The 12,364-nt window shown below is 40.0% G+C and overlaps 1 protein-coding gene across 1 annotated transcript in view; it reads left to right on the top strand.

Moving 5' to 3' along the window:
* The window catches only part of LOC126419202 (uncharacterized), a 269,493-nt gene that overhangs the window by 244,118 nt on the left and 13,011 nt on the right, over positions 1-12,364 (top strand). The window contains exons 12-16 of the mRNA XM_050086337.1: positions 145-419; positions 3,503-3,638; positions 4,886-5,181; positions 5,632-6,282; positions 7,445-7,705. Of these exons, the coding sequence (XP_049942294.1) occupies positions 145-419; positions 3,503-3,638; positions 4,886-5,181; positions 5,632-6,282; positions 7,445-7,705 (1,619 nt within the window). The remainder of the gene's footprint in view (positions 1-144; positions 420-3,502; positions 3,639-4,885; positions 5,182-5,631; positions 6,283-7,444; positions 7,706-12,364) is intronic.

Here is a 12,364-nt window from a genome sequence, read left to right as displayed (position 1 = left end):
ACATTTAATCTCATAGACTTCAGCCAGAGTTTCTTCTTGTCATACGGTTTCAATTTTTATATTAGTTTATAAAAAAGTCAAGTTTTTTGATATTGCTGTGGATTATATCTGAATTGATATAACTGTCATTGTATGTATCCACAGAGATTCCACCAAATGTGACAAAGTGCTGTTCGGCATGCTTTACACGCATCTCCCGGCGACTGTCACCACAGCAGGAGGAGTCTGACAGTGGTGTTCAGCGGTGGACAGAAGAAGAGACGGAGAGCTTAAAGCGTGGTCTTCGTGAACATGGTCTCAACTGGCCCAAATTGGCTGAATGTGTTGGCAGCTCGCGTACACAACAACAGTGCCGGAACTTCTACAACAATTATCGGAAAAAGCTTAATCTTGACCTTCTTGTCCAGGAGTACAATAAGGTAAGTGTCCTGTCATCGGGACTAAGTGAAGCATCCAGATCAAAGCATAATATTGTGGTTTCAGATAAGCTTTTTTGACAGTGAATGTATTTCTGGCAGGTATTATGAAGAAGAACTGTAGAAAAATCACTGAAAGATTTCTTTGTCATTTCAGACAAAAATATGCATAAATTGATGTAAATATATCATTCTAGCATCCAAATGAAAGAGGCCGAAGTGCAATAAGTTTAACAGTGATATGTGCAAATGCAAAACATTTAAAAAAATTTAAATTAATTAAAATAAATGACTAACATCCTTTGCCTTTGGTTCATGAATTGTCATACATTAGGTGATGGTGAGTCCCCAGTTGCCGTTAATACAGTTGTTTGTTTCCCTTTTTTTATATCCTCAGCATTATTTATCCTAATTCATTTTTAGAACTTTTTTTTAAATTATGGGATATCTTCAGTCACAACTTGTGAATCCTCAAGAGCTTTCGCTTTGAAATGCATAAAGGAAAATGAAAAACCAAAATGCAGACAGTTGGTGGACTTCTATTCATAAAATGTATACAGTGTATCTGACACCAATTGACATAGTCAGTAATACATTATCAGAATTTTGTCCTTTAGTTTTGCAGGTCAATCTTTGGAAACACTGATCAGTTGTTATACTCAAGAATTAGGAATAAAACTCACATTGTGTTCCTATGAAAAGACTATTTTTCTCTCTTGCTAAATGGGGCAAAAAATGTACCTTGTTCTTTAGAATTGTTCTTGGTGCATACCATATGGATATTTGTTGTCAGTCCGTACATTCTGTGGGGCCTTTCCAGTATGAATTGCCAATTTTGTGAACTTCACTGCTGCCATTTGGGTATGAGTGTATTTATTGTGTCAGTAAATATTTGTGAAGGCTAAAACTAGTTTTCTCATCTAGGCTATATTAATTTTGAAATATGTTATTCTATGTGACTATGTAGGCTTTCTTGGCATATTAAGAGATCAGATTCTTGTTGGGTCTTCATCTGTATCAAACTGTCATCTCCACACAATATTTCCATGGTCCACCTTGCTGCAATCATCAAGTGAGAAAAGCTAAGCTGCTCTCGCCAATAATTGAGTCAAACCGTGAATGACGAAACCTTTATACACAGTGAAAATATGAAAACGCATTCACTAAGGTAATGCGCAGGCATTAAATTGTTGCTGCTGCCTCCTGGCACAACAAGAGTTGCAACACTTCCATTGTTAAATACTGTTGAGAAACAATATCATCATCATCAGCCAATTCAATCATTAAATGATGTGGCCTCTTCGAGTCATAGCATCTGAATCAGCTGGCAATGGGTAATAATTTTTAACAATATATTATTTCTCTCTTTGAGAGAAAGAGAAACAATATATTGTTAAATATTATTACCCATTGCCAGCTGATTCAGATGCTGTTGTTTCTTGATATCTAATAAAACTGGATTCCAAGTTTTACTTGGCAGGTATCCATTATCACATTGCAACCACTAGTGTCTCATTGTATAGCATCCTGTGTTGCTTTATCAGGCAGTGCTCAGCCACAATAGACTTGTCAGCTTGTAACAATTGCATACAGCGATGATGATCAACACAACTGTCATTGGTGGTATAAATAGTTTGGCAAATGTAGATTTTACTGCATTTATGTGGTATTTTGTAAACACCAGGGTTCCTCAAACCTATATTGTCTTTAACAGATCCAATAAGTGCTCTAATCTTAGCTGGCGGACAGAATACACATCTAATTTCATGTTTCTTCAGTGCCCTACCTATCTCGGCAGACACGTTCCCAGTGCATGGAAGAAAAGCCACAGAACAAAAAGTGTCTTCAACTGGTTTAGATAGTAGTCCAAACTCAAAAGCATGTCAAATTTGTCCTTCCACATAGCTGTTGTGGTTGAACACTTCCTTAATATGTTGCAGCTCTTGTGGTAGATTTTCGTCATCCAAGACAGCATATGCTCCTGTGACATATGATATCTCGGATGCTGAGAATTTACCATAAGAGTTGCAACATCTTAAGGACGTTTCTAATCACAACAGCTATATGGAGAGACAGATTCAATGTGCTTTTGAGTTTGGACCAGTACCTAAACCAGCTGAAGAGACTTCTAGTTTTGTGGCTTTCCTTCCATATGCTTGGGAACATGTCTGCTGAGATAAGTAGGGTGTTGAAGAAACATGAAGTCAGATGTTTATTCTGTCTACCAGCTAAGATTAGAGCACTTTGTGGATATAAGTTAGAGGAACCCCGGGGATTTACAAAATACCATGTGAATGCAGTAAAATACACATTGGCCAAACTATTCATACCATCAATGACAGCTGTGTCGATCATCATCGCCATATGCAATTGTTACAACCTGACAAATCTGTCATGGCTGAGCACTGCCTTACAGAGGGACATAGGATGCTATACAGTGAGATACAAGTGATTGCAAATGGCTCGTATCATTGGGATTGTTTTAAAATGATCTGCAAAATCAGAACAGGTAATATAATTAACCATGATAATGGATACCTGTCAAGTAAAACAATATGAAGAAACAACAGCATCTGAATCGGCCAGCTATGAGTAATAATTTTTATCAATATATCATTTTTTGACAGTATTCATCACTTGAGGTGCTGTAACTCTTCTTGCACCAGGGGGCACAGCAACAATTTAACATGTGCGCATTATTTTAGTGCATGTGCTTTCATATTTTCACAGCATACAAAGGTTTTGTCATTCATGGTTTGAATCAGTTATCGGCGAGAGCGGTTTTGTCATTCATGGTTTGAATCAGTTATCGGCGAGAGCGGCATAGCTTTTCTCACCTGATGATGGTGGCCAGGTGGACCATGGAAATATTGTGTGCAGATGACAGTTTGGCCTGGCTGAAGACCCAACAAGAATTTGATAAATTATTCTATGATTTTTATCCTTTACAAATCTTATTTATACTTTGCAACCAGTTTGAAGAAACGTGTTGCAGATTGATAAGTTTTACTTGTTTTAATATCCACTATTAAATATATTAATGCATCTGAACAAAACAATTTGTAAGTAGCAAATGTTTTTTACAGGTTCATTTGGGGGAAGAACGCAAACCTACGGTAACGGATGAAGAAGAATCAGGATCAAGCACTTCCTCTTGTGATGAGCCAGTGGGAGGACCTCCACTGGATAATAGTGACACAGACAGTGCTGCTTCTCCAACAGGTTGGTCTCAAGCAGGTTTTCAGTATGCAATACATACAGTATGTAATACAGAATATTGATCTAGGATGAGGGAACAAAAAGAGATATTGTTAATGATCACTGTGCAGTTACCAGCGGCATACAAATGTGAAGTGTCCTAAAGATAAGAAGTAAAGGAGTATAAAAAATAAAGAGCATAATTATTTTCCTAGATACGTGTAGAGTTATTCATGGGTAAAACATATAAACTTAAGAGTCCTCCATGTCCAGTATGTTTTGTTGGTATTCTCTGAACTTATATTGTACCAGAATCCCCCCTCAGTGCTTAAATAAATATACCCAGTGTTTGAGTCTTAGTTGCAAGTCATTGTGTATAATCCAGTCTTTCTCTTCGAACAAGTTTTTTTATCATCAGATACTTTTGGTACTTCATAATATTTTTACTTGATTTACAAGCCTTATGCCATTTCTATGTCCTAATTTTCTTTTATTGTTCCTATTTTATGGCTAACTTATGATGCTGCCAATGTTGTGTTTTCTATACTGATTTATTCTGCAAGCTGTCTTGTGATGATTGCTGGACATCATTTTTACTAACATCCATTGCAGTAACACTATTACTAAGAGTTCCAATCTGTTCGTGAATATTTTCCCTTGTCTTTGTTCTTGTTTTTATGTCGAACTGGAACGTCTCTCATTTTTTATCGTCTCTCAGTACCTAATGGCCATTGATTTCAGATTGTTAGGATTAAGTTTTGGAGTAGAAGCAACTCAGTAAAGTGGAAGGAAGGCTGAGATTAGAGAACACAATTGGAGCAAAAGGCTGATGGGAGGTGTGGAGCTGGGATTAGTCAGAGAAGACAAATAGATGGAAAGAACAGTTGCACATGGAATGTATTGGAGCGAAAGTTTGGCGGGGTAAATAGGGAGGGGGCAGGAGAAAAGTGTGTAAAGCAAAAGGGTAAAATGTTAAAGAATGAGAAGAAAGTAATGGAACAGTGGGAGAAAAATGTAGTGGAGATGTAATTGGAGAGAAAATAAGTGAGTTCTCGAAAATGAAACCGTAATCTAAACATGAGCTGTAAGTAAGACCTGAAGAAAGATGTTCCAAAGTAAGGACATTCATATTTCAGTTAGCAGCAAATGGAATTCTGGTGAGTAGAGTGGTGAAATTGATAGTCTTGTTATGTTGCAGAGAACTTACTGCAGCTACTTTTTTTGTACAGTATTGCAACTAGTGGAAGCATTAACGCAATGACTGCTTGCAGGTGAACAGAACGGTCCTATGCCCAGCAATAGTAGTGGCCAGGATGAAGGTACCGTGGAGCGGCCGAAGCAACTTTCGAGTACACCGTCATCCCCAACGCAGATGGCTGCTCCCACGGGAACTGTGACACCTGCAGCTAGCGTTGCAAACCGTTGTGATGAATCCCAACAGCAGCAGCAGCAGCAGCAGCAACAACAACAACAACAACAACAACAACAACCACAGCAGCAGTCTACAGCTACTGCTACTGCATCCACGCCAGCCCCTACAAAGGAGGATTATGACAGTTCTGCCACCGTATGTGTTATTTGAAGTTCTGAGATCCTTAAACAAGCCATTACATTACTTCCAATCTCACGCAAAGTCTGTTGATAATTAATAAAAAGTATCAGGACTTACTTTCTTAGTAGTTGTTGTAAGAAACAAAGGCTGTACTAGTTATTGTCAACTTGCATTTTCACATTCAAAGAGATGCTGAGTAACTGTGTACGCACTCATTCACATACGTGTTTTATTATTTTTTATTTATTTGCTTTTTGAATAACTTCTTTATCAGCTCACGAACCACAGACAATGTGCAGTGCCTGGGAATGTTACCTGATGATTTGTCCCTTATTTAGATTTCTTTTTTGTATCAATGTTATCTTCCACAGTTTAGTGTATGAATTATACTCTTTTGCAGCATTATGTGTAGAGTACCACATTTACAATAGACTATGGTTGTTATTTTTTTGATTTCCATTTCAGGAGACAGCAGATGAAGGTCAAGGAGGAGCAGACACGGAGGCAGGGGCTAATAACCGACAGTCCCCTGGCAAGAGTTTCGTACTCCAACAGCAACCACCACAACCGACAGTAACACCTTCACAGATGCCACCTGTGTCGCAACAGCAACTGCAGGTACCAGCTGCAGTAGAAAATGGTCCTACCTCTCCATCACCTGTGAGATCTGTGAAGGATCTGATGCTGGGTATGATCGAAATACAACTTGCAAAAAGCAATGGTGGCAGCAGTAATTCGTGTGCTCCTACGGGCTCGGTCGGCGGGACACCGACAATTTCCTCGATCCTCGGCGGTGGCGAATTGCGACAGCAATTGCCCGTCCAGCAACATGGGCCACCTGCACCGCCTCCAGTGGTGGCAGCCTCATCGCCCGGCCCAGAGGTATCTTTTGTGCGAGAGTACCCTCGACCACAGTTGGCTACCCTCTCGGTGGTCAGTGCGCATCCGCAGCAAGTGCAGCCACATCAGCATCATCTGGTGCCGCCTCCACCACATGGCCATAGCCTGCCCCACCAACATGGACATCCACCGCCTCCAGCACAGCAGTTGCTGCAGCACTCGCAAGCCACCATCACCCCTGTGGACATACCGAAGGAGGGTCTTGTTGTTGTCCAGGTAATGCTAGTAACTTAAATATGTACTGGTAATGACTTCCTTGTTATTTAGAGTTTATATTGTATGTGATAGAAAAAAGTAAGGAAATTGGAGGCTAGAGCAACATTTGGGGAATTTTGACAGAAATTATGAAACTTGTTGAAGTTAAATTGTCACTATTTTATTCTATTGTTGACTTTACTGTGACACACACTTCCAACAAAAACAGCCAGTAGTTTTACCTATATATTATCTGCTGTATTACTTTTGTGTATACTGTCCTTCAAGACAAACACATTTTTTTCCACTAGTTAACCAGCTTAGTGATTCCTCCAACAGCCAGTTGCGCACATACCGCATTATCCTGGAGTTAGTTACCACTTGAGGCTTGCTTTGTGGGTCCAAACAAGTGAACATCACATGGGGTAAATCAGTTGGGAGTTGGAGTGGCTCAATTGAATATGGTGGAGACTAGTTTGTTTATGCTGATGCGTGCTGTGCGTAGACTACCAGTATCGTTTCTTGCAGTATCCGCCTTTCACATCGAATGGATTCTGTTTTCGTGAAGAAGATCAATAAAGAACACACCTTTTGAAGTCTGAGAGATGGTTAAAACTTTCCCTGCTGATAGATGATTACTGGCATTGTCCAGAATGAAGAACCCTCTTACCTATTTCTCCACACAATACTCATTCTATTCCTCTCTGGTGAAACATAGCTGACCAATGTGTCATTGCAGGTTAAAAATCATTTTGTAAACTCCTTTTTTTCCTTGTCATACTACTCACATTATGTTGACAGATCTTCAGGCATACTTTTCTCTGTGACTAACCGAAGAGTCTTGGGACCCAATTCATTGAGACCATGTGATATCACTGATATTTTCTGAGAATGGATTGTATATTCCCATCACATATAAACTTCGATGCGATCTCAAGACAGTAAAGCACAAGTCGTTGTCCACTACATTACAACTGACAACTTTGTTGTCATTAGTGGCACACTTAAGACATGATGATTATGTGTAGTTTTCGTATAACATCTCAACCATTGCCAAATTTTTTGTTCCATTAAAAACTTGCACCCTTGGAAATACTTGGTAGCCAATATAAGGTGCTTCCCCCCATCAAGACACATATAGTAAAATGTTGCATTTAATTGCAGAGACTTGTAATTTCAACAGGTACAGCAGGCAATGCGGGAGCGTCCTGAACCAGAGCCTGTAACACTAGACCTGAGCCTGAAGAAGCCACGGGAGTGCAGTCCGAGTCCATTGACGTCTGCATCATCGGTGTCATCTCGAGGTCCTTCACCTGCTCCTCATTCTCCCTATCACTTACCACCTCCCCCTGCCCATAGCAAACACCCAATGGTACCACACCATACACCAGCGCAGGCTGCAGCAGTTTACCGTGCGGCTCCTGACCAGTACTATCAGCATCAGGTATTGAGCTGCTCTTTTGCTGTACTGATTATAAGACACTTTGTTGATAACTGATACAAAACTAAATATGGTATGATCTTCAGAAGTAATATATTGTGATCTGGTGTCCACTAATGCTGGAAGATATTTACTGGCACATTTTAAGAAATAGTGGATGGTAAAGGTAAGAGGAGAGTGCAATGGTTGGTGCAGCGATATCAGAAATTTGCGTACTGGAAAGGAGGAAGGGATTTAATTTTGGAGATTACTGTAAATTAGTTTTGGTGATTTGTGTGGTGGAGACAGAATTTAAATATCTCATGTTATACATAACTACTCCTTGAACAAGATATAGACTTTTGATATAGGTTTTATTTCTGTTCTGATGTGGATGGGTTAAGTTACCCACCACAAATTGTGTCACGAAATTGTAACCCTGGATAGTTGATGCCAGTAGGAACCAAAGTTACAAATGTCGTGTAGATCGACAACCCACAATTACTAAACTACGGAAACTTGGTGCTACACACTTCAATTGGCTGCAGGATTGCCCTGTTGCTGGATACTCTGGACAACGCGTGACTGTGGATGCTTTGCCAGCCGGAGATTGCGATGTATCCAAGGCAGCCCACATGCTCGGTGGTAGCATGCCAGCCTTCCATTCTGGGGGCTTGGGAGCAAATCTGCTGGGGTCCTGACACATCTATTGTAGTTTCATGATAAGAAGTACTGGGAACAAGCCCGTCAACAGCTTTTAGTTCGTGTACAGAAAGTTTTCTACAAATTGTGTTGGCCCTGAAAAGGGCCTTTTTTGTAACTAGGACAATTGTTTACTTAAAGCAGGTGCTCGAACTGGCGACCCTCTAACGCGACGCAAGCTTGGTAACATCGAACGGTGTTTTGCCCTGATTTGATTGGCGGCATTATGAATGCAATTCATTAATTCCTTGTAGTTTCTAGGTGGTTCACGACCGGGTGAGTGAATTAGAACCTTGAAGAATCCCCACAGGAAAAAGTCTGGTGGCATGAGGCCTGGTGATTGCAGGGGCCATGTCCTATGAGCATATCTGCTAATTATCTGACCATCGAAGATTGCATTTAAATATCTGTGCAAAGCACGACTGTTATGTACCGGTACCCCATCATGCTGCAACCACATGCGTAGCCGTATGTTCAGGGGAACATCTTCCAGCAGGCCGGATAGAGTTTCTTGCAAAAAGTGAAGGTAATTTGCCCTGTAAGTCAAGGAGGTAGATGGACCTGCCCAATCAGATGGTCACCCACTATGCCTGCCCAAATCTTGAACGAAAATCATTCCTGGTGTTCATGGACATATGTGATGTTAGGATATCCCCTTACCCATTAATGAACTTTTGAGTGTTGTAAAGGCCATCACAATGGAAGGTGCACTCATTGGTCAACAACACAATGGCGGGGAAGTCGGGATCTCGTGCAACACATTGCAGAAAGCACCAGCAAAACCCTAGTCTGTGTTCATAGTCCGCCACAGGATTTAGGTCTTAGACAGGGTGGAAACTAAATGGATGCTGGCCATCATCCCTCAAAACCTCCCAGACTCACTATTGAGTGACCTACATGTCACATCCAACTGCTTGAGTACTTGTCATACGTGCTTCCTCGAAGTACTCGAGAACAGTCTCTTCAAATGCAGCATCCTGTTGTTTGAGGTCTTCCAGCATCACCGTGATATCCCGCTAACAAGCCTGTTTTGCCAAGGTGCCGGTGAATTGCGTAAACGTTTGTGGGTGTGGGTGGCATCTTGCTGAGTCCATTCCTCATACAACTGTCAAGCTTCATGCGCATTACCATCAGCTAGTCCATAGACAAAAACCATATGTCATTGTTCTTCAAACGAATACTGTGCCACCATGCTTACTTTATGACTAAATCATAGGTGATGTGTGTGCACTCTAAAGCGAAGCTTACGTTTGCATGCCTCTGACATGAAGTGGAAAGAACCAGCAAGTCCTATTTGACACATGTGCATATCACTTTGGGGCAATGATGGGGACGTTTGTATGTGTGAAATGACAACCATAGTGCTGCCTGTCAACTGACAAGCGACAACATGATGATCCCATGGCAAATCAGAGTGCGGGGCGCCAAGTATCTGTAGTTTAAAAATGGTGCATTGTCAACAGGGTTAAAATTTCATGACACAATTTTTCTCCACCCTTAATATGTGTGTGTGTGTGTGTGTGTGTGTGTGTGTGTGTGTGTGTGTGTGTGTGTGTTTGGACTATACACAGCACTTTATTAAAAAAGCCTTTCCCTTTTTCACTTGTTCATACAAAATAAGGTTTGTATGAACAAGTGAAAAAGGAAGCGCTTTTTTAATAAAGTGCTGTGTATAGTCCAAATAATAGTTTTTATCGTCATTGATATTTGTGGAGAGAGGTAATAAGTCATTTATTTAAAGTTAGATAGAGAATTCAGTGTGGCAAAGAGAAATGGGAAATTTTGAAGTACGTGATTTGCATAAATAAACATCGACAAATTTTTTATTGATGAAAGTACATGTATACAGTGTGTCATTTATGTTTTCATTACAGAATGTCAGAAACTGTCTTGTTAAAGATGACATCAGAATAATGCGCTCCCATTTTCCATTCACATTCTAATAGCCTGTTATGGATACTCTGGAATGCTCGGTGTAGAATGTCTCAGGGAATGGCAGTGATTTTGCCTTCAATCATCTGTTTCAGTTCCTGGATAGTAGTAGAATGTGTGCAGTATGCCTTGTTTGTAAGATGTCCCTACAGGAAGGAATCACATTCACTAAGATCAGGGGATCTCATAGGACACAGAATGTCACCTTTACATGAAATGATGTGCCTTCCAAATAATTGTCATACAGCTTCTATTGATTGTCAAGCACTGTGGGATGTGGCTCTGTCCTGCTGAAACCATGTTCTTGATGTTAAGACCATGCAGTCTCAGTGTAAAGAATGTTTCAAGCATATGACTATACTAAGTAGATGTTACTGTTTTTGCAGTGCCATCTTCCCATTCAAAGAAATACAGGCATGACATGATACAGCAAACCTTTCTGTAACCTCGGTACTATGTAATAGGTGCTTATGGAACACTCAGTGTTTCTATTCCTGTGCCCAGTAATGGAAATTTCTGTTTAACATATCTCTTTCTGTGGAAGTGGCTTCTGTCTAACATCTGTATGTTGTTAAAAAAACTGGTATTCTCATTGATTTTAGACAAACTTGTTTGCTAACACCCTGTGCAACACAGGGCCTCGTGGATTTGGTTGCTGCACAATCTGTAACTTTAATTCTTACAGCATTATGTCCATACTTCATAGCCCACTCCCTATTGCATATGCGTGTTGTTGAACACTGTGATGAGAGCTTCTCTCGATGGAAACTCAAAGAGCTAGAATGTTCTCTGGGATACATACCAAAATGCCTTCTTTTTAAAGGCTGATCTAATTTCTTCAAAATTACACACCCACATTGTAATTGAATGAGAAGATGGGACACGTCCCAGATGTCCTAACTGGTAATTCTGTTGAAATACCCTTTGTGTAGCAGTCAGACTACCACACTGCTTGTAACATGCTCTCACAGCAGTAGCATGTTTCACACCCATGCAGAGTTGCATGATTACTACATGGCAACATGATCACAACCAATACACATCGATTCTGAACAACTGCCAGCACAACAGTGTTGACAACACTAATGTTCAAAATTTCCATTTTCTCTGTGCCACACTGTATTACATAAACAATGAAGCTTCCATGTAAGATATTATAGTAACTTTTTAATAAACAGTCAACAAAAGCTAGGTATTTAAAATAGTCAGACTGTAAATCCTGACATAATAATGACAGCATTATGTGCGTGTGACACTTTCTCTCCATTCAAATCGGCAAATAATTATGGGACACCCAATGGTTACTGTGCCACATTTTGCATTGTTGAGTTGAGTTAAATGAAATTACATTACTGTACCAAACTGCTGTGTTTAAATAACTGGCCATGCGGAGTGGTCGTTTGGTTTGAGGTGCCATGTCACGGATTGCATGGCCCCTACCACCGGAGGTTGGAGTCCCCCTTAGGGCATGGGTGTCTGTGTTGTTGTTTTGTTCTTAGGATAAATTAGTTTAAGTTAGGTTAAGTAGCATGTAAGTCTAGGGACCGATGACCTCAGCAGTTTGGTCCCTTAAGAATTCACACACATTTGAACATTTAAATAACTAATTGAAATAAAACAACAATGTAAGGAAAAACTAGATTGCTACTTACTGTAAAGATGACTTGTTTAGTTGCAGACAAGCACAATTAAGAGATCTAACATTAGCTTTTGGCCACAGCCTTTGTCAGAAAAAGAAAGAGAAACACACACCATTCATTCACACAAGGGAGCGCACCTCACATGGACTTTACCATCAACTCTGGCAGCTTGGAAAGGGGAAGGGGAAAAATTGAAATAAAACTGATAATTAAATAATAATAATAAACATGTGCTTACATTAGGCTTTATTGGACATACATTCAAACAATAGGTGAAAAGCTAAAGAACATCGAGATTTTAGTGTATCTTTACTAATAAATGGTTGCAGAATTGAGGCAGTTGATTTCATTCTTGTATTGCCTTCATATATCCCTTTTGACTTTGGGTCATAGATGTATTTTCTAATGA

The sequence above is a fragment of the Schistocerca serialis genome, chromosome 9 (genome assembly GCF_023864345.2).
Source record: "Schistocerca serialis cubense isolate TAMUIC-IGC-003099 chromosome 9, iqSchSeri2.2, whole genome shotgun sequence".
Taxonomy (NCBI): Eukaryota; Metazoa; Arthropoda; class Insecta; order Orthoptera; family Acrididae; genus Schistocerca; species Schistocerca serialis.
Note: the sequence above shows the minus strand (reverse complement) of the source record. Positions and strands in the feature narration are given on the sequence as shown.